The 26,323-nt window shown below is 44.7% G+C and overlaps 1 protein-coding gene across 5 annotated transcripts in view; it reads right to left on the bottom strand.

Annotated features, from left to right (window-relative positions):
• ENTPD3 (ectonucleoside triphosphate diphosphohydrolase 3) overlaps positions 1–24,211 on the bottom strand; it is a 34,419-nt gene extending 10,208 nt beyond the window's left edge. For 4 of the 5 annotated variants that reach the window (XR_015150965.1, XM_086366032.1, XM_086366035.1 and 1 more), the window contains exons 1-6: positions 24,171–24,211; positions 23,323–23,374; positions 19,129–19,256; positions 11,114–11,231; positions 2,941–3,091; positions 450–609 (exon numbers count right to left, since the gene is read on the bottom strand). Coding sequence is in view for 4 of the 5 variants with exons in the window: in XM_086366032.1 (XP_086222158.1) it covers positions 450–609; positions 2,941–3,091; positions 11,114–11,231; positions 19,129–19,256; positions 23,323–23,362 (597 nt within the window). In the remaining variant the exon portion in view is untranslated. The remainder of the gene's footprint in view (positions 1–449; positions 610–2,940; positions 3,092–11,113; positions 11,232–19,128; positions 19,257–23,322; positions 23,375–24,170) is intronic. The other variant, XM_086366034.1, reaches the window with a different exon arrangement.
• Positions 24,212–26,323: the final 2,112 nt, after the last annotated feature.

Genomic DNA, 26,323 nt, shown 5'->3' with positions numbered 1-26,323 from the left:
ATCTTTCCGAGTCAGCTTTCCTCTGCACCAAAGGAGCAGGGAGTGTGGAGACCGGAGTGTGAGACCTGGGGACACAGAGTGAGTAGGAAGAAGGCCACGTGAGGGCTTTGTAAATTCCTGACGGCTACAGGGCTTCTTGGAAGTGTCATTCTCTAGTTGTATTTCAAAAGACTTATGGCCTACTGCAAGATTTAGATCCTCCCTCCCTCCTCAAATTTCTTGTTGGTTGGTAAAATGATATTCCCCTCCCCCATGCATTTGTCTTACTTAGTATCCAAGGCTTTGTCCCAGCTATACATGTCTTTTCTTGGCTATTGTATCACTGCTGTTTCCCTAAAGAAATGACGCAGGACAGATGGCCCTGTCAGCATGCACCTCTGCTTAAGCTACCAACCCCAGGGGACAGAATAAACAGCGAGATTAAAAACCATGCATTTGTTTTCACACACCTCCAGGAAATTTCCCATTAAATAGTTGGCTGTAATCCATCCATATATCCCTTCCTCTTGCCCAGAAATGATTTGAGCATCCCTAAAATCAAAGGGCTGAGACTTGAAGTAGTTTTCAATGCTTTCAAGGACTTCATTAGCTGCTGTTTCGTTTTGCAACCTATGCAAGGCACAGAACACAAAAGGCTGAGTGCCCAGACAACAATCTTAAAATAACCTCCCCACTCCCTCAGGCAGGGACCGTTTTCCAGATGTAGGTAAGATACAGGAACCCCCTCTGCAAATTGAAGCTTCCCAGGCGACCATGAAGGCAGGCTGCACTTGTTACCTGTCAAACTGCCAAGCAGGGAAATAGCTACCAGTAAAAATATCACTTGTCCTCTCCTCCCTTACCTGTTTCTATTCTGCTGTCTAGCAACCAGCTAAAGAGCCTCCTACTCAATCACTGTTGCTCTGTCTCAGATCAGCAGAAGAAAGGAGATTAGTGAAGGCATAGGAGTAGCGTAAGTATTCACTTGGGGCACTATACAAAGAAACCCTCATCAGGCCAGAAGGATAGGGAGCTTAGGAGGGAGGTGGAAAGGAAGAGGGGTTTTGCGCTGTCCCCGCTTTGCTTTTTGGGAGGGCTTTGGCATGAGGGGATATGATGGCCATCATGGCTGCCACTGAATTGAAATCCTTTAGTGTGCTGACCCATGGAGGAGTGGTGACGTAGCATTCATATCACCCGTGACATAGTGTATTTGTATCATTTATCTGTGCCATTTTATGGAAGAAGGCTCGCTTGGGACACTCTTTTCCCTTTCATCAGGGTTAAAGAAATTCGGGGGGCACTGGCTCACTCTCGGCTAAAGAAGAAGAAAGAGCAATGCTACAAGCCGAAGTCCATTCCAGTTCAGTAGCAATTTATCACTGCTTGGAAAATAATGAATAATTTTCTTAGTTTAATTAGTTCTCATCCCCGAGACTCAAATGATTGTTTTTTCTATATTTGACTTTTCTTGCAATTAAAATATCAACTAGTTCCTCAGAAGAAATGGATCACCATCAGGAAGTTGTGAAAGAGTTCACAAAGAAGTGTCAATATCTATTCAAATGTAACATTCACCTTCTCGCTAAGGGGAAGACTTTCTATTTCATGTTTCTTTTTTCATGGCTATAAATCACAGAGCCTTTGAATGATTTCTCACTGAGAGGACTGGGAGAAGAAAGCAACCAAGACAAAGTTGACAAAGTTGAGTTCTTTGCTTCCATTAGAAAGAAAAGACAGAAGGAAGGGATTTCTATATCATTTCTATTTCAGGGAAACACAGCAATCTTGAAAACACACTGCAGAATCCAAGAGTAAGGAAAGAAACCTGACTTCCTTCCACATTCTACTTGATCAACCAGGACATAGGAATAGAAAAAAATGAGAGAAAAACTACAAGGAAAAGGCTCAATCCAACTGAAAGTGCTTCATGATCTTTTTGATTTATCATCTGAAAGCGACTCTGTTTGTTCCCTTGAAGTTTCTGCATGTGGTGAAGAAAATACATGTAATTTTACATTCCTAGGATCATAGACAAAGTGACTTTGCAACCAAATGAGTGTCATCGTTTGGGGAGAAAGCCTTATTTTCAAAGTTTAGGGCAGCATCTGCCCTTTAATTTCGGTAGTTTTAAGTTTGATGGGTTTTTAAAAAACTGTTTTTCTTTTATTTCAAGGTCAAGGAAATATTATCATGGAGAAAAAAAATGAGAAAGGACATTCAAAAACAATACAATGGGGCTAAAAGTCATGGCTGAAAATTTAGAAGGAACTGCTTAATTGAATGAAATGTTTATTTTTTATAGTAACTCCAAAGGCCTTGGGGCGAGGAGCAGAATTCCCATTATTTGAAAGCAGATATTTTGGTGACATTTTGTATGTGGATAGAAGCTAAATAGCTTAGTAGTATAGTGGCTTACATTTAGTGGAACTGGTTGTGCACAGGTATTAAAATTGTTATTTAGTCGCTCAGTTGTGTTCTACTCTTTTATGACCCAATGGACTGTAGCCTGCCATGCTCCTCTGTCTGTGGAATTTCCCAGGCAAGAACACTGGAGGGGGTTGCTATGCCCTTCTCCAGGGGACCTCCCCAGATCAGGGATCAAACCTGAGTCTCCCCACTGGCAGGCCGATTCTTTACCACTGAGCCACCAGGGAAATCCCTGATGGTCAAAAACAGTTTCTACTTTTCAAGAAAACTAGAGGTACATCCCATGACTAGATTTCATGTTACTTTCCTTTTTTTTCAGAGTTCTCAATAAAATCACCATGGGGAAGGGAATCAAATATAGAATTGTTTCTTTCTGAGTATTAAGACTAAAAGTTTCCCAACTTTTAAAGCCTAAATTTATGGCAGAATATGGGATTCTTTCCCAGAAATACAGTTATATTCTTGGAAAGGTTCAACACATTCCTGGCTGTGTTGGTCCAACGGGCTCCTCTGTGCCATTCGAGCTCTCACCTCAGTAATCGCATCCCAGCTGTGGCCCCCAGGTAAACGCAGGTGGATCCATGGAGACTGACTGGAATGTGCCCCTTGACTTTTTGCATGCAATCCTCAAAGGCTTTGGGGGCATCTTGGGGGTTTTCCGCATAGTTGGAGATCCCAGAGCCTGAAGAGCAAGCATTCATCACTTCTTAGCATTCCCAGGAACCAACAAGAGCCATACAACTTTTAAATAATGCAAATCAGCTCTGGAAATTAATGGGTTTTTGTAGGGGATTGAAAACAGTGTATGTGCTAAGTTCCACGTGGCCACATAGATGAGTCAATTCCCAAAATGTAGAAGGAAAGAATTACAAAGGTGAAAAAAAATGAGCTGAGACCTGCTTTGAAAAAAGGTTCTCATTATGGAAATTTCAAATATAAATAAAAGTAGAGAGAAGAGTACAACAAACCCATGCACCCATCTTCCAGTTTTAACAGTGATCAATCTTGCCCCATCTGCACTCTCCCAGTCTCTCCTCATGAAGCAAACTGCAGACATGGTATCATTTCATTCTATAAATATTTCAGTATATATCATTAAAAGATAAGACGTCTTTTAAAGAAACATAACCATAGTCTCATTAGTCTATCTAAAAGTTTAAAAAATAATCACTTAATATAATTAAATATCTAATTAAGATTCACATTTCCTCCATATTCACATTTTTTCTCTCCCTCTACCTCTCTCTAATTTGTTTGAATTAGGGCCCCAATAAATTCCATCCATTATAATTGGTTGCCATGTCATTTAAGTCTCCTTTAATATATAGATTCTGCCCTCTCTTTCTAATTTTTCTTTGTAATTAAACACTTTTTCCCTTGCAATTTCATTTGTCCTATAGTTTCCTAAAGTCTAGAATTTGCTGACCGCATCTCCATGGTTCATTTAATATGTTATTTGGTTTCAGTGTTTTCTATAAATTGGTAACTGAACACAGAGGCTTAATCAGATTCAGGTCTGAACTTTTTCAGAAAGAGTAATTTGTAGGGATGTGCATTTCCAATAAGAGGCACAAGCATCTGGTTGTTTCTCTCTGTGCTGTTAATAGGCATCAATGATCATTGCTTAGATCCATTAGCCTATTAGGGTTTGTGAAATGGTGATATTTTATTTCCATCATTCTTGTTTCACTTTTTATCTAAAATGCTTTTAAGAGAAGAAAACTTCCCCATCATTAACTGCTTGGTTACCCTATAATACAGTTTGTACAGGGAAGGCTGGATAGATATGTGCTTGATTCTTTCCCTTTATTTACCAGCATAAAAAATATTGATTGTAGACTTCCCTGGCAGTCCAGTGGTTGACTCCACACTTCCAATGTAGGTGGCAGAGGTTCAATCCCTGGTTGGGGAGCTAATATCCCACATGCCACGTGACCAAATAAATTTTAAAAATTTATATATATGCCATATATATATATATATATATATAGTATATTGCACCTCCAGTATCTTCTTAACTTAACCAATGAGGGATTTTACTTGTTTGTTTAATATCTTTAAGGGCTTATGAATCTACAGATATGTTTGATATGTAATATTGCAGTTATTATTCTTATTGATGGCCCATCTTTATCCAGTGGTGCTTTCTTCAGTTTGGCAGCTGCGTCCTTTTGACATGATCCCAGAAACCTTTAAGAACTTCTTTGCTTTATGATATGATGAGATGTATCAATGACCTATATACTTCCTGCCCCAGATCTGGAATCTGCCTTTTCTCCAAGAAATCCTGATTTCTTTTATTGAGTAATGGTATCTAGTATCCAAAATTTAGAAGTTAGGGTGCTCATTTCAAGCCTTTTCAGAAGACAGACCTAGAGAAAACTTTATTTCAAGAGAAAAGATGTCATGAATTCTTAGTGGTATTTCTAATTCAAAACTTCAATTTTTCTCTTGAATTCACTAATCTTGTATCTTTATCTTCCTTTTCCTATGCTAAAAATCCTGTTCCCCAGACCCTCCAACTTAATAACTCATTTGCTTTATGAGTCTCAGTATGAGACTCATAAAGCAAATGAATATGAGTATGTTCAATGGCAGTACCAGCACTACCACCAGTTGTAGGATTATTGAAAACAGTTTAAATTTTTTTGAAGTTCTTTTTGTCCTTAGGGTATATCCTGTTAGGCATATACAAGTGTCCATAAACCAAGTCTTCTTGAAATACATACATACTAATTTGTCTCCAGATGGTCTATGGCTGCTTTCATGCTAAAGTAGGAGAGTTAAATGGTTGGAACAGAGATCACGTGGCCAACAAATGAAAAATATTTATCCTCTAGCTCTTTACAGAAAAAGTTTGCTGACTTTTTCTGAACGTATGCTGAAAAGTCCCCTGACTTAGATGCTTTATTGGCACCTCCAACTTAATATATTCAAAACCAGATTCCTTAATCCATGCCACAGCCCCAAGCCCCAGTGTTGCCCCCTCTCAGGAGACAGTACTGTCATGCACACAGTCACTCAGGTCAGAACTGACGGTCAGGTACCATCAGCCAGGATGCCGTACATTAAAACGATCGTAAAATGTTGGCTCTACTTCCAAAATATGGCTCCAATCTCAGCACTTCTCACTCCTTCCCCAGAACCATTGTCAATCAGCGTTTCTCAGCCTCCGCGCTACTGACTTTTTGGGCTGGATCTTTCTTTGTTGTGGGGACTGTTCTGCAAGTCATGCAATGGTTAGCAGCATCCTTGTTCTCTACCACTAGACGCCAGCAGCACCACAAACCCCAGCTGTGAAAACCAAAAATGTCCCCACAGGGACTTCCCTGGTGGTCCAGTGGCTAAGACTCCTCCCAACGCAGGGGGCCTGGGTTCGATCCCTAGTCAGGGAACTAAGATTCCCATATGCACAACTAAGACCTGGTGCAGCCAAATAAATTCATTAAATAAATAAACATAATTAAAAAATAATGTCCCCAGATATCAACAAATGTTCCCTGGGGGGCAAAATTGCCCCACGTTGAGAAGCACATGTCTAGGCTAGACCACCCAAACATCACCTCCCACTTGCACTGCTCTAGTAACCCTGGTTTCCCTGCCTCTAATCTTAGTCTCTTGACTACATGTTCTACATTGACAGAGTGATCTGTTAAAGTGATGTCATCTCATGTTAGCTCCCTGGTCAGAATCTCCTAATGGGTTCCCAATATACTTTGAACAAAACTCATTTGAGTAGAAGTCAAAGCCCTTACTGCATCGCAAGGTCCTCCCTGAGCTGGCCTCTGCGACAGCTCCGGCCTCATTTCCCACTTGAATCTCTTCCTCGTTCTGCTCCAGTCACACTGGCCCCTTTGCTTTTCCTAGAAAATGCTGAGCCACTGCCACCCGTGGTCTTTTCTCTTGCCATGCCCTCTGCTAGCACGTTCTTCCCTCAAACATATGCATGGCTCACCCCTCATCTCACTTTGGTCTCTGCTTAGCTGTCACCTTCTTTGCTGTCCCATGAAATCGCATGATTACTCTCTATCCACCTAGCTGGCTTACTTTCTCTTCACAGCATTTCTGATTGACATCGATACCCATTTATTTGCTGTCTCTCCTTCATTAGACTGTAAGTTCTGTAACAGTAGAGACTTTGTACATTTTGGTTATTTTAGAATTCCCAGTGTCAAGAACAGTTATTGGCAAATAGCAAGTACCCAAATAAATACTTATTAAGTATATGAATCAATCAATCAGTGAGATTTTCAGATCAGCCCACCACACTAGAGGAAGGGGATTGTGTAGTTCAGTCTGGACCAAACGAAATATATTTCTGCAAGAGCTGATCTCTGGACAGGAACTGGTTAGGAGCCTTGCTAGAATGTTGAAATGTGGGGTATTTGAGCATATCCCTCAGGGACCTATTTTCATAAGGTTCCCTTAAGCTTCCCAGAGGGAAAAGGAGATTGGGTTCACAGGCTCATGGAATACTGGGACACTCCAACGAAAGAGCTAAAACTGCTATTCCAATCTGAGAAGAGAGGGTTGGACAGCTGGCATAAGACTTACTTGAGGTGGGACAGGAGCAAAAGATATGTTCTGAGCAAAAGATTGTTTTCAACACTATAGTGACCTGGTCCCTAGAGCAACTTTTTAAGGTATTTCAATGGAGATGGTTAAGTCTAGTCTCAGTGGAGTTGAAAATTTTTTAACTGCTGGTGTAAAGGGAAAACATGACTGTCACCTCTGAGAGAAGGGCGCAGGAAGCCTGAGCAGTGCATCCTACACAAGAGATGAGGGACAGGCAAGGGACCAGTGACCCTCAGAGAATGGCTTTAACATAAGCAGCCAGAGCAACAGACCCCAGCATGGCGCCCAGGAGCTAAGGCAGCACCCACTGAGCTCACAGGAAACAGCAGCGCCGGAGGGCGGACACCCACCAAGAATGCCCTGAGAAAGGTATTTCTAAGGCCCTGGGCATTCAGGAAACACTGCTAGGCATGCAAACATTCACCACTCCCTCACACTGGCCGAGGCAGGGGAGTCCTGGGGAAATCTGCAACCGAGAAACTAGAAACCCAAATTATGCTTGGCGAAGCCACTTATCTTCCAGTGGATGACACTTGCCAAACTTCAGCTCTGTTATTTGAGCTGTAGTTTGTGGTCTTCTGGTCATTCCAAGTATATATGGATCCCTGAGGCTACTGTGATCAAAGAGAGAAGATCCATTTATGGATGTGGTGTGGGCTCCATGACCCTGCCCCTCCCCTAAATCACATCCAGGGTGGGCCAAGGGCCCCTGCCCCTGAGAGACTGCCTGGGTCCCTCCCCACGAAAGTGCCACCTCTTCCTGCAGTTTGAGGCCATCACAACTGACTTGGCTGAACTGCCCTCCCAGGGCTAGAGGCAGATCTTACAACGATGTTAGAACAGCCTTTTAGCAAGAATATCCACTGGGAATTCTAAAGTGTGGTGCCACATAATTAATAGCTAACAATTATTGAGTGCCTACTGTATGCCAGGTCTTTGCTACCTGCTTTATATGTGCTGGTGCTTAGTTGCTGAGTTGTGTCTGACTCTTTGTGACTTCATGGACTGTAGCCCGCCAGGCTCTCGGGAAGATCCCCTGAAGGAAGAAATGGCAACCCACTCCAGTATTCTTGCCTGAAAAACCCCATGGACCTGCTTTATACATATTATGTCATTTAATCCAAATCATTCCTGTGGGGTGGGTGTTACTGTTACTATGCTTTTTATTTTAGAGATGAGGGAGTCAAGATGCAGAGAGCTCAGATGAGTTTCCAGAGCTTTCACAGTAGGGATGAGGGTGACGTCTTAATCACTGTCCTACATTATCATATGTGCTTGGAGTGGCTGGTCTGTCTTTCCTAAAAAAGCATCCTGTTGCATGCTTCAGAGTGAAGAAATAGCTCAGAAGTTAGGAGAACAGAGATGGGATCTCTGGCTGAAGTTTCAGAAAGGCTGCTGCTGCTGGTGAGCTGCAGGTAATGATGCAAGCAGTGCTCAGACGACATGGAAGTCCCCTATTGTGAGGAGCCCAGAGAAGTGCCACACAGATGCCCCTTCAAATAAAGGCTTAGTGTCCAGATGTTAGTTCCTTCGGGGTTTTCTTTAGCTGCAGAAAACTGCCTTGGTCAATACTTTCTTCCCAAGCTGGCAACATCCAATAACTGACAGTGACAGGAGGAATCACATCCAGTCATTTCCGACCATTTATACCCAGTGCAGGACACCTCTAATCGGCTGGAGCTCTGCAACGCCTGAGTTGCAATCTGACTTCTCTTTCTGTGCAATCCTCCTCTTTCTGCCTCCTTTCCACGGATGTGGATCACTCATCACTCCCTTGCACCCCAGCCTCTGTCTGCGCATCTGCTTCTTAAGACCCTAAGTGACACCTATGTCCTGGGGTCAGCAAGCTCCTGGCTGCCCTCCATGGAAGGGCAGATGATCAGAATGCACCCTGGTTATCCAGAGACAACTCCTGGTCTCTCTACGGGAAAGGCTAATTCTGCTTCCCAACATTTTCTATACCACGATCTGCAAGAAAGTATTCTATTTGAGCAGCTTATTGAGGGAAATGAAGGAAGTTGCTTGGGGTGACTGGCCCAGAGTCTAACTCATCCTCTAGGCTGAGGGTATCCCTACAGGTTACAACCTATCCTGTACACTTGTTGGGAAGATCCAGGGCAAGTCACATATCATAGTGCTCTAAAGAGGGTGGCACATACATATACATTCACTAACTGGGTTTGATTATGTGGCCTAAAGACTTAATTGTAAAAGGCAAATTTATAAAACTTTTTTGTTTTGATTGTGCCACATGGCCTAAACCCGTGACCCCTGCAGTGGAAGCGTGGAGCCTTAACCACTGGACTGCCAGGGGAGTCCCAAACTTTTGATAGAAAAATATCTTTATGACTTCAAGTTAGGGAAGGATTTCTTAAATAAAACATACAAAAGAGCAAATGAAAAGGGAGAAGACTGATAACTGTACCTTCGTAAAAATTGAGAACTTTTATTTGTCAAAGGGCATCATGAAAAACTAAAAAGACAAACCATAAACTGTGAGAGAGATTAGCAACAATATAATAATAATATAGCAAAGCATTCATATTCGGAATAAAGACAAAGGATTCCACAACTCAATAGGAAAATGTCAAGCAATTCAGTAGAAAAATGAGCAAAAGACATGAACAGGCATTTCACAGAAACAGAAATAGTCATAAATATATAAAAAGAAACTTAACCTTATTAGTAACCAGGGAAATACAAATATCCCTCAACAGGGAAAAATGAACCAGGTACTCATAGCAACAGAGATGGATTTTAAAAACCAAGTGGTAGTGAACAAAGCAAATTACAGAATAAATGTTTGCTTCCAATTGTATAAATATGCGCTTGATTCCTTTTCCAAAACCAGGAAAAACTAAATGCATAAGGACAAAACTATAAAAAAGAACAAGTAAATAGTCAACATAACATTCAGGATATATTGTGGAGGAAGCAGGAAGCGCATGGAGGGTCATTAAAGACACTGATAACGTTCTGTTTCAGAGTTGGCAGCTCCCTAGCCATATACAGTTCGCCACCTTCTTTTATACAGTCTGTGAACTGAGATATTTGTGCATTATTTTTAGATGGTGTTGAACATTTTTTTAAATATTTTGTGACATTTGAGAATTATTTTAAATTCAGAATTTCAGGGTCCATAAAGAAAGCTTTACTGGAACAGAGCCACACAAGCCTGTTTGTTTACAGATGGTCCATCTCTCTCTCTCTTTTTACCCTCCCCTCCCACCATACACAGACAACTGGAATATAATTTTCCTGCTGCTGCTGCTGCTAAGTCGCTTCAGTCATGTCTGACTCTGTGCGACCCCATAGACGGCAGCCCACCAGGCTCCCCCGTCCCTGGGATTCTCCAGGCAAGAACAATGGAATGGGTTGCCATTTCCTTCTCCAATGCATGGAAGTGAAAAGTGAAAGTGAAGTCGCTCAGTCGTGTCCCACTCTTAGCGACCCCATGGACTACAGCCCACCAGGCCCTCCGTCCATGGGATTTTCCAGGCAAGAGTACTGGAGTGGGGTGCCATTGCTTTCATGAGTTTCTCACGTTTCTGTATGTCTTATGAGCAGAGGCACTCACTGCTGTTGTTCTGGACTATCTGTTCAGGGATATTTGCATAATGAACAAGCTAAGAAGATACGGATAGTGTTTCCCTCCAGAGCAGGGCAGGTGCCCATTATAAATCTTTCAGGTTCTCTAATCTCAGGGTTCCTTTTTGGTAATACGACCCACAGTGCAAGCAGGTACCATCTGGCGCTCTCTACACATCACCCTGTGCAAATTGGAGCTCAGAGAACCAGGACAAGAAAACGCTGATCCTCGGGCGTTTGTGTGAGCAATAAACTCTCCTGTGTTTCTCACAGGAGTTTTGGGTCTTTCACCAGCATCCGTATCACACCAGTCACAGTTCTTGACACCCCACTTCCCGTTTTACAGATGAGAAATCTGAAATCCAGAGAAGGGAAGGGGCTAGCCTAAGGTCACTGTACTGAAGAGTAGCAGCGCTAACAAGAGGCCTCATATTTCCCTGACACCCAGCCCAGTGCTCACTCCTCGCCTCCAGGCAGTATTTCAGGACCCCTGCAGGCCTCTAAGGACATTAGGACTCTCCCTTCTTCCCTTGGGCCTTACCTTTCACGTTGCATTTGAAGCTTTGACTGACCACTCCAGTGTTATTCGCCTTCTCTGCTGGCCATTGATACACGTAGATTGTGGTTCTGGAAGACCCGGCATCAAGTACAATTCCATACTGAATAAAAGGGGGGATGGAGAGTTAATTACAGGCTCAGCCTCTCTGAGGACCCCTTTTCCCAGAGAACCACTGAGAACCCTGAGTCATGCCAAGAGTTTAACCCACACTGCTTCCTTTATATAGAACCTGACCAAGAAGAAAAAACTATTTTCTCCAAACCAACTTTGTTTCTGTAGACTGGAGGGAGGGGTGGGGCAGAGGTGGGTCAGGTGTTCTAGGCCACAGTTCTCAGCCTTGGTTCACAGTGGAATCACTTAGGGAGCTTTTGAAGCTCCCAATGCCAAGGCTATACCCGAGACTCATTAAATCAGAATCTCTGTCAGTCGACCCAGGCACAAACAGTTCTTAAAGCTCCCGTGGTGATTCCGATATGCAGCCAAGGTTAAAGATGAGTACCCCAAAGATTGTGCATGCAAAGACAATCTCCTGATTTCTCTTCATCCAGATTCTGCAGGGTGGAGGTGGGGGAGGTCAGAAGCCACCTGGGTCTCAGGAGGAAAATGAATCGTCAGTCACCTTGCTACCGTTTCTTGTCCAAATTTCCAGGACTATCTGCCTGGGAATAAGCAATCAATAGGAAACCATGGTAGGAAGTACTTAAAGAGGAAAAAAACAAAATATGAAAGATTATTGATATATCACCTCACTTTGGTGACTCATGTGTGGAAGAATGGACAGGAGGGTATTGCCAGCCATCTCACCCAGCTTGAGGCAGTTACCAGAAAGCTTTGCTTGAAGGTGAGGCCCAGCCCAGGCCCTGGACCAGACCTGCCCAGAACACAGCATACAGTAGCAGCCAAGGGGCACAGGAATGAGTTATGCTGACCTAGGTCAGTATCTGGTTGGGCTGGAGTCAGCCCAGGGCATCTGGGTGGCAGCTTTTCCCCAATTCCTCTGCCACTGAGTTAGCCTAGCCTGTCTCAGAGAGGAAGATGACGTTGGGTTCTGGAGGCAGGTCAAATCGGATGGATTCCTACTTTTCTGATATTGTGTAAGAGACCTAACCTCTCTGGATTCCATCATTTTCAGACAACTTCCTTTCGGAAGTAAATAGGAGACCATCTGCCTGATGCTTACTGGCTGTTCAATAAATACAAGCTACATAGAAAAACCAGTAAGCAAAATAAATAAAATTACAAAGCAAGAAAAAAAGGAAAGAAAAGTGAATAACACTCCTCAAACCCAACTACTGTTTTAACACCTTGTTATATATCTTTTCCAATGGTCTTCTGTGCATACAACTACATATACACCTATGCTTCATAATTTTTAAAATCAACACAGGATTATACTACACAGAAGCTTCTCCAATGCTCTTTTCTTACTAAAACAGTATATCAAGAACATCTCTCCCTATCAGTAAAAATACTGACATCATGATTTTTAAGACATTCATCACATTGACTGTGAGACATACAGTAATTCATTTAACAAGTCCCCTGATTCTAAACTCTGCCATGAACACTTGCTTCATTTGAAATAGGAGCAAACAAAAAAGTGTTACTCCAGCTCCTCCATTCTATGAAGATTGAGAACACCCTGTGTACACTGGTATTTGAACTTGAACAGCCTCTTCAACTGGGCTCTTCAGTCTGATGACGCGTGTTGCTTGGGATCCTGACATAATGGCAAACAAGGGAGGCATTGTTCACAATCTGTTCCAGGCAGAGGCTCCCCATGAGATTAAAGCACAGGTTGAAATGGAAGGAAATCAGGCACTCCAGAGGCCTGAGCCTCTGTGTCAGTGCTTGCTTTCCTTCCCTCTGCTGCCAACCTGCTCCCTACCCCTCCACTGGCCCCTCCAGGCCAGGTACTGATAGGAGCGCGAGCATAAGAAGGCAGCCACTCAAGAGGATACCACACTGTCTACCCCCAAAGCTTCTTTATTCCAACCCTTCATGAAGAACGCTTAGGGTTCCTGGACCAAGATCAGAAAGAAAGAAGAATGTCCATTTTCATTTGTAACTCCAGAAAAATGGGATTTAGTTTTCACCACAGTGGGTGCCGCCAGAGACTTTGCTCTGAGATTTGCAGGAGAAATGGCAGCCCCTTGGGTACCTGCTGATGTACTGACAGCAGCCTTGAGGCCCAGGGCTACTTCTCACTAACACAATCCACCCCCACCCCACCATCTTTCACTGGCATTTTCAAAAGTGCAAAAATTGGTCTTTAACCAGTTTTCAGAGTTCATCTGCCTAGATCAGTGCAACTCAATGTGGTTCCATGGAGGAAGGTGTAAGAGGAGAATGAATTTCATTCAGTTCAATGAAGTGGGTGATGTTTGGGTGAAAAGCAGCAAGTCACCCTCTGTTTAATGCACTGTCAGAAAAAAAAATATGGCCTGATGCAGAACTGAAGACACACTCAGTGGGTCAACCGAAAAGAAACAGTCTTCCATATTAACCCATGGTCATGGACTGTGTGAGCTTCTAGGAAAAGCAAAAGCAAAGATCACATGATCAGCTTTCTTAGATGTGTTTATCATCATCATCATCATCATTACTCTTACTATAATAATAAGAATAGGGATAGTAATAAACATTTGCTGAACCCTTATAATATGTCAGGCAGTGCAGAAAGGGCCTTAGTGTCGCATTTATAAGGCAGGTGTTATCATCATCCCCACTTGACAGATGGGAAAACTGAGGCTCACAGAGGTAAATAATTAGCCAAGGTCACAGACTTGGGATCAAGCTGGGGTCTGACTCTCAAACCTGTACCCATAGCCCCTGTACTTTCCCTGAGTTCCAAGAAAAACAAGTCCTTTTTAAAATGTATTTCTAATTGAAGGATAATTGCTTTACAGTATTGTATTGGTTTCTGCCATACATCAGCATGAATCACCCATAGGTATATATATATATATGTCCTATCCCTCTTGAACCTCCTTCCCACCTCCCACCCCATCCCACCTCTAGGTTGTCACAGAGCCCCAGTTGAGTTCCCTGAGTCATATAGCCAATTCCGGCTGGCTATCTACTTTACCTATGGTAATGTGTATGTTTCCATGCTGCTCTCTCCATTTGTCCCACCCTCTCCTTCCCACTCTGTGCTCACAAATCTGTTCTCTGGGTCTGCATCTCCATTGCTGCCCTGCAAATAGGTTCATCAGTACCGTCTTTCTAGATTGCATAGAGATGCATTAATATATGATATTTGTTGAAGAAAAGCAAGTCTTAACAGGGTGACTGATTAGTAAGAAGGTGCCTGGTATGGTATGGCAGACTTTGTTCAGACAAAAGACCCTTGAAAGCAAACTCTTAGTTAAGTGGTGTGCAGATCTGGGTGGAGAGGAGAATGACCAATGTGAATAAGGAGCCAGGGCTTTCTAGAAAGGAAGAAACCAATTACCCAACTCTTGTTTTCCAAGAGGTAAACCAGGGTGGGCCACAGGGCATCTGATACCCAGGCTGACGACTGAGAATGGATGAGGGTTAGAAGGAAATGGTTTTAACACAGCCCGGTCCAGTTGTGCTTTGGAGAGTTGTGTGACCCAACCTGGGCTCTGATGTGACCTGAGCAGGTCATGGCAGAAAAGCAGTGTCCCTGAAACCTGGGACTCTGCATGCCCTTCTTCAACAGTGACACCATGTGGGTGCAAGCGGCAGTGGCAGTGGCACTGGGATATTGATCAGATGGGACTGAGAGGCCTCAGGGCTTCTAAGCAACTGTGACAGGGTTGGGAGGGGAAAGCCTCAAGAGGCAGATATCAGACTTAATGATAATAAAGTGGCAGGGTAGGTGAAAAACAAAGGCAACGTTGTCATGTCTCTTCCTCAAGCGGATAGAGCAGGTCAAACCAGTAACAATGATAAAGGGACTGGGGATATTTCCCTCACTGCCTAAGTTTTAATAGTTCCACTGTATGAGATCAGTCCTGAGTGTTCATTGGAAGGACTGATGTTGAAGCTGAAACTCCAGTACTTTGGCCACCTGATGCGAAGAGATGACTCATTTGAAAAGACCCTGATGCTGGGAAAGATTGAAGGCAGGAGGAGAAGGGGATGACAGAGGAAGAGATGGTTGGATGGCATCACCGACTCAATGGACATGAGTTTGGGTGAACTCTGGGAGTTGGTGATAGACAGGGAGGCCTGGCGTGCTGCAGTCCATGGGGTCGCAAAGAGTTGGACATGACTGAGCAATGGACATGACTGAGCAACTGAACTGAACTGAATGGAACACTTAGATAAAACGAGGTCAGGTGGGCCAACATTGGATTTAATAGCCAGATATCTTGACCCCTCATATGGGTCTTGAGGAACATTCCAGGGCCCCCTATATAGGCAGACCACCATGGAGCTGGCCCCTCAGGACCACCAGCTGCACACAAAAGCAAGATAAGGCAAGGTATGAAAACATAGACAATGAAAAATTTATATATTTTTTTCATTTTTTGTTTTATATTCACTGCCTCCACCTCCACACTGCCCTTCCCACCTCCAGCACACATTGCACAACAGAAGGACAGGTCTCTGGACAGCCTGAGAAAAGCTGCATGTGAAGGGCCCCCTTCCAACCTGTCATTCCACTCGACTTCAGCTGGCCCACAACATCTGTCTTTTCTCACACCTAACTCTCTCAGTGAAACAGGATGAGCCCCTGAGCCAATATTCCGATGTCATACAAGTCATTCTTCTACAGCCGGGGCTGAAGAAATTAAAAATCCCCTCTCTGAACTGTGTCTGCTAATGAGGATATACATACCGATCCTTCCAAACTCTTGCCTAAGGCCTTTGTTCTCTGCTTTTTCCTTCCTTCTATGCCAATTATGTTACTTCTAATCTGTGTAATCGCAGGAAGCTATTTGCCCTTTCTGTTCCTCTGTTTTCTCGTTTTCAAAGTTGGAATGAAAATAATCTACCTACGGGGTGACAGTCACTGAGGGTTCCCTCACCCCTGTGATGTCCACTTATGTATGCACTTTCTACCTGCCTGAAGGCTGTCTCCTTGGCCCAGCCTACCTAAGCTCACACTATGCCAGAAATACTAGAGAGCTTATGTCCCCCAGGGAGCAGCCTGCAACCGATGACTAATGGAAGCTGGTGTGGAAATACGCCCTGGACTCGGATGACCGAGGCAGGTGTTCTGCATGCCTGGGACAGGTTTCATCCCTGAGGTGAGTCTGCACTGGCTCCCAGGGCAGTCCCAGCTGCCCACAGTGGTAAGCTGCTGGGATCAGCCCCTCCACTGGGACAGAAGCCCCTTCCCTTCTGTCTCACTTCTACCCCCCACAGTGCTTCCTGGGGTCACCCCCAGATGACTGTCTTGCACAGGCATCTTTGACTAGGGAAACCCCTCTGAACAGTGGAACTAAACATGGTCTCCTTCAACAGCACCCTCCACACTGCTCGGGGGCCCACTTTTCTCTACCCAGTTTACTCTTCAGGTCTTCTAACTCCTCCATGTCCCTCCAGTTTGAACTTACCTCTCATCTCCCCAAACAACTGTCTTAACCAGCCTATCCCTCGCATTTGAAGGGCCCAAGGGACACTTTTTTATGAAGGAAGACTTCTGCCCTGTCCTGCCCCCCCGGCGCCCCCACCTGTCTTCTTCTCATCCACAGGCAAATCCACAGTGTGAACAGCCTCATGCACCTGTATGTTGACTGTAGAAGGTGGGCTAGCTCAGACTGTACACTATACCCATGCTCTGTCTACTCTCCCTGCAAGCAGCTGCCCCTTTGCCACCCCTCAGATCAGTGGCGAGGTCTGCTCTCAGGGGAAGGCCCACACAGACCCTGGGTTCTGGGGTCCCCAGCATGTTCTAGAAGGGGAAGCATGGCCCTTGGTGGGCACATTCCCTTGTCCCATAGAGAGGTGTACCTGGAGTGCAGCTAGGGCTGGTTCCTTTGATTTATGGGGTCTAGGGGCGGTACTGGGCTTCCCAGGTGGCATTAGTGGTAAAGAACCTGCCTGCCAATGCAGGAGATGTGAGGGACATGGGTTCAGTCTCTGGGTTGGGAAGATCCCCTGAAGGAGGAAATGGAACCCCTCTCCAGTATTCTTGCCTGGGAAATCCCATGGACAGAGGAGCCTGGCAGGGTATGGCCCATAGGGTGGCAGGGTCAGACACGACTAAAGCGACTGAGCACACACGCTCAGGGTAGCACTAGGGTCTAAGAATGGTTCCTTGCCCCCCCAGTCGCTCCTGCAATTCACCACCTTCCTGTCTCTGTGCCCATCCTCCCTTCCTGTGCAAAGGAGGACATGTTTTCCTATCAGAGGCCAGCATCTCCTCCTGGGCTCCCTGTTCAGAACCTAGGATCAAGGAACAGTTGGAAGTAAATGAAGAGAGCCCTGGCGGTGGCAAAGGAGTGTTCAGGTTTCAGTTCTGGTCCCACCATCCACTGAGCAAAATGGTGGTGACAGGGTTTGTCCATCTTCCATAGCTGGCACAAGATTTCAGTGAGATAATTCAGGGGAAAATGCTCACTCAACTGACTAGCAATTTACAAAGAGTAAGGAGATGGTATTTCCTCTAGTTGCACTCCTGATTTTATACAGTTTATAGAAGAAGGCAGTGCCTGGAGCTTGGGAAAACAGCTTCTCTAGGCCTTAGCTAATGTCTTTGGACAGCCAGATAATTTGTTTTCCTCTCACCACTGGACAGCTGCATGAGGCTTTTCTTTTTCTTTTTTATTCATGTTATTCATGGGAGGCTGAGATTCTTAAGTAAAATATAAAAGAACAAAGTTCCATTATCTAGAAAAGATTTTAGGAAATTCTCTGGCAGTCCAGTGGTTAGGACTCAGCATTCTTACTGCTGGGACCCTGGGTTGGAGCCCTAGCTGGGGAATTAAGATCCCACAAGCTTCTTTTTGCAGCCAGAAAAAATTTAATTAATTAATTTAAAGGCAGACAGAAAGAAAGAAACAGATTTTCCTCTACTCCTTTAGCAAAGTGGACTCTGGATGGTAGATCAAACTCAACCACAGAGTCAAGGCAAAAATGGTTCTTTTTATCTTTTAAAAACCTCTATATCAAATATAGCCTATGAAGAGTCCCTAACAGCAGGAAGATATAGAAAAGATCCAAGGTCAAAGATAAATACTAAATGAGATTCAAATAACATGGTTCCTATGGCCCTCCATCTAAGAGTGGTTTTCATAGCTTTAAAGAGTCATAAGAAGAGAAAAAGAAAAGAAGCTATGCAATAGAGACTATAAATGGTTCTCAAAACCTGAAATATGTACTGTCTGGCTCTTTGTGGAGGAAGTTTGCTGACTTCTACTCAAAATAATTGAAGGACTCACTGATTCTCTTCACCTTTCACTTGACAGTCCCTCAGGGGATCACCTCCTGTCACCCTGACAGCCAAGGCAGAGGGCTACATACAATTCTGTCTACCAGATGGTTTTTATCAAGGGCTGACAGAGGTCTCTGGAACTTAGCATAAGGTCCTGAGTAATTTCGGTGGGGGGAGGAGTCAGAGGGACCACGGCATACTTCTAGACTCAAGAGAGGTAGCACAGCACAGATCAAGGAGACTTTCCAGGTCCTTGATTTTGTTTACCCAGGCTAGGCCAGAAGAAGAGCCTGAGTTTCCTGGTCTCCGCTCATGAGCAGGGTTGGGTCATCTGGGGAGACTGACAAGCTGGTAAATCTTTGGTAGCCATCCATAATTCTTGGCCACAAAGTCTGGCTTTGGTTCTAACAGTCAGGAGTCAAAGCAAGACCACATCATCCTAGGAGAAGGTGTCACCACTATCAATCTGTCACCTCAGACACCACAAACCTAGCATGTCCAGTCTTTCTCCCTGGGCCTTACCCCACCTTTCCCTGGCTCCAGCTGGAGGTGAGGAAGGGCAAGAATTTTCTTCTAACTCATAGCTTGAGAATCACTGATGTCAGAGCCCATTTCTTCCCTTCAGTGCCAACCCCTTCACACCTACCTTTGGTCCTGGAAAAAGGACCTCTTTCTGGTGTGTCTGGATGAGTGTGATAGCCATAAGTACCACAATGCTCAAAAACAAGACCACCAAGGCGATGATGGCTGGAGTTCGGGAGAGGACCTTGAGGCCTAAAATGAGGAAACCCAGAAGACACATGAGGGGGAATCAGGAACAGGGCCCTGCCCTTCTTCGTAGAATCTGTGAATTGGGTGCTTAACTGGGTGCTTAGCTGCATGCATAAGTCACTTCCTCTGGCTTTTTTTGAGACCCAAACATTTAGAACTACAACTGGGCTCAAATACCCATTTGAGTATCTTTCCTCCAAAGAGTGGAATAAAACAGCATTTGCAAGGAGAGTGTGCATAGTCTGCTACTGCTAAGTCACTTCAGTCATGTCCGACTCTGTGCGACCCCATAGACGGCAGCCCACCAGGCTTCTCCATCCCTGGGATTCTCCAGGCAAGAACACTGGAGTGGGTTGCCATTTCCTTCTCCAATGCATGAAAGTGGAAAGTGAAAGTGCAGTTGCTCAGTTGTGTCCGACTGGACTGCAGCCCACCAGGCTCCTCCGTCCATGGGATTTTCCAGGCAAGAGTACTGGAGTGGGGTGCCATTGCCTTCTCCGGTGCATAGTCTAGCTCTCTGGTATTTCCCAAAGTGTGTTATGCATGTTACTGGTTGTCCCTGAGATGATTTCCAATAACATTTATTTCAATGTATATTTGAAAATTATGAGTTTTCTATTAAAGCAGGTGATATAATATTTCAATTAAAAATAATCTAAGATAAATAAGAAGACATTCCTATTGTATTTCAAATACAGTCAATGATTATAAAGTTTAGTACGTGGTGACACTGTCAAACAAACGGTAATGTGTCTGAATTCCTAAGATGTGTGAGTGCCCAGTAAGAATTCAATCTCAGTCATTTTCCCTGTGTCTATAGTAAAGACATAGACATCTTTACAAATGAAGAGTGACTAGACCCCAATCCACATGTTCCCTCCCAAAGGGGTCATGTAATCTCTGGTATTTATGTTTTATATTTTAATCATAACATGTAAATGCAAAAGAAAAAAAAATGTAGCATATGAATTGTCTTCAACTAAATATATAGCCTCTAAGTAAAGATAATTATATAATTATATGCATTATATGATAATATATAATGTATCATAATGGCTTATTTCTACTTATTAAATTTAAGCTAATATTTCCTAACTAGATGATTATGAGCAAATATTTACTTGGGCCTAACATACCAGTGCAGGCTAATGAAAATTTCATAAATAAAGTAGCAAATATATTTATTTTAAAAAAAAGAAAAGAAGGAAAGAAACTTTCTGAAATGATTCCATTTATGTTAAACTCTAAAACAGGCGGGTGATAGAATTCAGAACAGTAATTGCACAGGGGTTTGGGGCAGGCACTTTCTAGGGAAATGAAAATGCTCTTATATCTAAATAGGATTGTGGGGTATATGTGTTTGTTCATTTTTCAAAATTTATCAAACTTTCCCAAGTCCTTTGGAAAAAAACTGAAAATCACAGCAAACCAGCTCCTTTAGATACAATTTCCCTTAAAAAATATTCTTATAAATTGTCCATTTTCTAAAAACATAATCCTTCCAGAAGGCGAGAATACCAAATTTAGGGACACAACTTAAGATCTATCCATTTCACTATATATGAAGGAAGTGAAAGTCACTCAGTCGTGTCAGACCCAGGTCTCCCACATTGCAGGCAGCTTCTTTACCGTCTGAGCCACAAGGGAAGCCCAAGAATACTGGTGTGGGTAACCTATCCCTTTTCCAGGGGATTTTCCTGACCCAGGAATCGAACGTGGGTCTCCTGCATTTACCAGCATAAAGAATCCACCTGCAAAGTAGGAGACCCGAGTTCAATCCCTGGGTCGCAAGATCCCCTGGAGGAGGGCATGGCAACCCACCCCAGTATTCTTGCCTGGGAAATCCCATGGACAGAGGAGCCTGGTGGGCTACAGTCCATGGGGTTGCAAAGAGTAGGACACGACTGAGCGACTAAACCACCACCACCATCACTACCTATCACTATATATAACTTATATCTAATTTTTTAAAGATAAAAAGACATTAAAGTAAAATATTGACTAAATAATAGTCTTGGTAGAACTATTATAGCATAAACCTAAGTGGTGACACTCAAATGGCTGAACTATGATAAATACTAGCGTAACAGGAAGATCACTGAATTCTGAGAATCCAAATATGTCTCACCAGTCGAGTATTTAAATTAACTAAAAGTAAATGAAATTTAAAAATTCAGTTTCTCAGTTGCACTAGCCACTTTCTGCTGTTGCTGCTGCTGCTAAGTCACGTCAGTCGTGTCCGACTCTGTGTGACCCTATAGATGGCAGCCCACTGGGCTCTTTCTAAGTGTTCAATAATCAAAAGTGGCTACCATATTGGACAGTGTAATTACAGAACATTTCTATCATCACAGAAAGTTCTATTGAACAGCAGTGGGGTAGAACCTGTCCTATTCTAGAACATCTACCTTTAGATCATCATAAGCTATTCTTTACATTATTTCTAGGAGATTATTTTCTTGGAAGAAAAAAAAAGAGCATGTATTTACTACCATATAGAGTTAGATTCAGCCTCAATATCCAGTCACATCACAGTGCTCATTACTTGGCGAGGTCAGTCATGCAGTGGGTCTCAATATCTCAGAAGAGCCAACTCTTAACTACCTCACCTGATTCCCCTGCAGTATAAATACTGCCACACACACATCCTGATGTCCAAGGTGCCTTAATTTTCCTACCTTGTCACTGGGAGTGAACTGGAGGGGAATTTGTCAGCATGTACCAAAATTGCAAGTGTGAAAAAAAAAATTGCAAGTGTGTATACCATCTGCCTCCCAATCCCACTTCTGGGAATTTATTCCACAGAACTGGTCCCAAGTGTGTTAAATGACTTGTCCACCAAGTTACTCACTGCAGAATCGTTTGTCATAGCACTTGAAAGGAGGCCAGCCACTGTGGAGTTAACCTTCAGGGCCTCTGAAGGGGTCTTGGCTCACTTTTCTGTGATTCCAGATCAAAGGATATGACCCAGAGAGAAACCGTTTTATCCACAGAGGCAAATTTTTGCATCAACTGTTAAACAGTGCGTATGCCAGGTCAGTTATATACAAGACAAGGTAGAAGTTTAATCTGCCAAGTTAAACTTGTCCTTTGGAAGGAATGTAACAAGTTAGTTTGCACGTGTGATGTAACAGTATATGTGTTAAACTATCAAAGTGTTTTGAATACCAGTTTAGGGGCACCACTAAAGAACATCTGTCCATGGGGCGGAACTGGGGGTGATACGTAAGCAGTCTCCTGACCACAGCCACGAGCCTAGCCTCCTAAGTCTTCTGTGCTTCAGCAGTTTTCAGGTAAAAAGCTGTGATTACTTTAAGCAAACCCTTGCTCCAGCAGAAAAGCCTATCGTAGACCAAAATGGACTAGACCAGGTCTCATTCATTTAGGGAACTGCAGCCTAGAGCTGTGCTGTCATTAGGGCTGGACAAACACTGTAATTACCAGGTACCTCCCAAGAGTGGAGAGGCCAGACCCTTCTAGGCTTCCACACAGAGCAACTGCAAAATGTGCTCCAGAGGCAGGCAGGACAAGCTCAGAAGTGTGTGTGTATGTGTGTGTGCGTGTGTGTGCAAATTCTACCCATGTGCCTGCAGTAAAAGGTGGTAACAACGCTGACCACGGGGGCGGGGGTTGGGCGCGGGGCGGGGGGAGGGGGCGAGCGCAGGGGGAAGGGATGCAGTAGGCGCCAGGCCAGCAGTAACTTGGATGGAGAGAGAGGCAAGCTCCAAGTACTTTACAGGTCATCACAAAATCAACAATATTCTAAAGCAGACCTTACACACAGCTGGGTAAGGGAAACCACAAGGGCCAAATTAATGGATTATGCAAACCGGAAAAACCATTTAAGCGAAACAAGCATGCTAGTCCTGGTTTTGTGTCGCTTTGACGAAAAGAATTACTTTTATCTGTGGAATGCCGGTGGTGAAAGCCCGGTGGAGACTAAGTCTCCCACCAAAGAAGTTAAACCGTCATTTGCTGGGGGACGTGGATGAAAGAGCCTGTGGGCTGAAGCTGGGATTCTTGGGTGATGTGACAAAATCATACTCGCTGCCTGCTGAGTGATACTGACCTGCTTGCTCACAAGGTTGGCGGGTCAGCACCGTGAACATCTCTCCTTCCAGCTGCAGGTGAGAGAACATAGAATGACGGCGCGAACTTGGTCCCTGACTTAAGTTCCGAAAACTTGCACCGCGTTAAAGCACAAACCCACTTCACTTTTTCCAAAGGAAAGCCTTCTGAGGGCCAGATGAACCTAGAATTTCCCAGGCAGACCCAAAGCTGGGCTTATATTCTAGAGTTATCTCTCGCCAACCCCCACCTCCCTCCATGCAAAAAGGAAGAACGGACTTGCTGAAATTTTAAATTAAAATATTTTTCTAAGAAGTCGAGCTTCTCCTGCAGATTTTTCCACCTGTACACACCTCCTGGGGCAGAACAAATCTTCAACCTATTATCAACATTCACAGTCTGAGGCAGGGCTGTTTTTCAAAGCACGCCAGCAAGGGAGGTTTCTTTGTGTGTTCGCGGCTTGCGAGCCCGAGGTCGCCCTTTCAAGATCCAGGACGAGTATCTGTCGCTGCTGGCTGGCGACCATTGCAAGAGGATGTCGGGCCCCCGGCATCCAGCGCCCCAGGATCTAGGAGGCCCCACTCTGGAATGAATCCCCACAAGAGTCAAGGCATCCAAGCTCCCGGCGCTCCTTTGGACCCGAAGAAGCGCTCGGTTAAAGACGCATCCACCTCTCCGGGGGCCGCATGGATCACCTCCCCACGGCCCGAGGACGTGGGGCTCGCGTACTTCTGTCCCTCCCTCCGGCCCCCTGAGGAATTCGATTCCGTTTCCTTCCCTCCCAGATTTCAGCCCCACGAAGCTTCCCACTCCTTCTGCAGCGGCTCAGACGCGGGGTCCTCTCCTCACCTGTGCGCAGACGACCGGAGGAAGGCTACAGGCGCTGCCGCAGTGCTAGCCGGCAGACAGAGCGCCAGGGGCTCCTGCGGAGGCGGGGCTGGGGCGGGGCGGGGCGGGGCTTCCGTGTCCTGGGCCCGCCCCCTGGTCCTGGCCAAGCACCTCTTCACCTTCCCTCTTACAGTTCACTATCATGCGGAATGGGGGCGGGGAGGTTTGGGAACCGCAGCGGGGCCTTGGCTCTTCACTAGCGATCCCGCCAGGGCCTACCTGGGGAAAGTGGGGCGGGGGTGATGTCTTCTACGTGCTGCCCTCTTTGATGTCAAAGCCAAGAGCCTTTTGACTTATCTGTTAGTTTCCTTCACTGTTACCCCAAGCCTCAGTAGAGGGGAAGTGGGGTCAGGGCAGGGTAGAGACTAGGCACTCTGTGGGTGTGCTCCATCTTTCCGTGACGTCGAGGACACCTGTAAACACCTGTAATGTTGGGGGTGAGACAGGTAAGCAGACTGGTCCCTGGGTCACTTGGACCAGGAGAGCAAAGTAGTACAGAGTCCTTCCCTCTTGAGTCCTTCCCTCTTGAGTGAGTGAGTGAAGTCGCTCAGTCGTGTCCGACTCTTTGCGACCCCATGGACTGTAGCCTACCAGGCTCCTCTCGGCACATGGGATTTTCCAGGCAATAGTACTGGAATGGATTGCCATTGCCTTCTCCAGGGGATCTTCCCAACCCAGGGATCGAACCTGGGTCTCCCGCATTGTAGACAGACGCTTTACCGTCGGAGCCACCAGGGAAGTCCCTCTTAGCTTAGCAGAACTGCCTTCACTATGCCCAGGGACATTCTCACTAGTTACTGAGCAATGCTCTCCTTCACTGCATTTTTATAGGCCAAAATTCAGTCCAAGCACTTCTTAGAAGAGGCCAAATAGGAAAAGTGACAAAGATGCAGCCATTCACATGCCCCAGGAGTCTGTTTTTAATGCACCAGCAGGCTGCCTTGTGGCCCCTCTGAGTGACCCCAAGGACTCTTGGAATGATCCCAGCAAGATGCATAATAAGCAGGCTTCTGTTGAATCATCCCTCTTTGTGGCTCCTGAATTTTTGAAAGGAGTTGCTGAGACCTCGACTATGTCCTTGGGAGCTAGGCCTGTATGCCACTGGTTTTCTGTCCTGTGCAGGTAGGGCCAAACCCTTCACGAGACAAAAGGGCCTTCAGAGAACAGTGCCCTTGTTTTTTGAGACTTTTGAGCCCAAAGAGGAGGGTCCCAAGCTGGGTGTGTGTATGTGGGTGCGCACACACACAACATGCAAGGGCACCAGTCATTCACCCTAAGTCTGATGGACATGGACTGTTGAACAGGATTTGTACAGAGTCTAGAGTGGGGCATTCAGTAAATACTTGCTGAATTGCAAGGCTTCTTTTCATTGAAAGCAGTGCGTCAATGAAACTCAAGGCTTAGGACTGAAAGATGAAGGACTCTCTGCACCCAGGGGGTCATAAACCCACAAACAGCTGCTGACGCTGCCCCTAGACCTGGGGTCAACACTGGCTCGAAGGGATGAATAACTGACCTTAACATCCCCTAGGGTTTCCCAGCAGCTGAGAAGAGTTTCCTGGGCCTAAAACTTTGATATCTTTAAATTGGACTTTTTAAACCAAGCAATAGCAAAGCTAAAACTATCTGTGAATGACTATTGTCAAAAAGAGCACAAAAACAAATGTTGGTGAGGATGTGGAGAAAGGGGAGCCCTCATACATTGTTGATAGGAAGGTAAACTGGTGCAGCTACTGTGGAAAACAGTATGGAGATTCTTCAAAAAAGCTAAACATAAAGCTACCATAAGATGCAGCAGTTCCCCTAAGCTGGAAAGGATACATGCAGCCCAATGTTCATAGCAGCACTACTTATAATAACCAAGATATGGAAGCTACCTCAGTGTCCATCGGCAGATGAATGGTTAAGGAAACCATGTGTGTGTGTATAATATTACCCATAAAAAGAACAAAATTTTGCCATTTACAGCAACATGGATGGACTTGGAGAGCATTGTGGTTAGTGAAATAAGTCAGAGAGAAACAAAGCACTGTTTGATATCACTTATATATGAAATCTAAACATACAACAAACTAGTGACTATAACACCACCATCAAAAAAGATCTATGATACT

Source organism: Bos grunniens, chromosome 22 (assembly GCF_055505025.1).
Source record: "Bos grunniens cultivar Pamir isolate PY7600 chromosome 22, Bosgru_T2T1.0, whole genome shotgun sequence".
NCBI lineage: Eukaryota > Metazoa > Chordata > Mammalia > Artiodactyla > Bovidae > Bos > Bos grunniens.
This window is presented reverse-complemented; position numbering and strand designations above follow the sequence as displayed.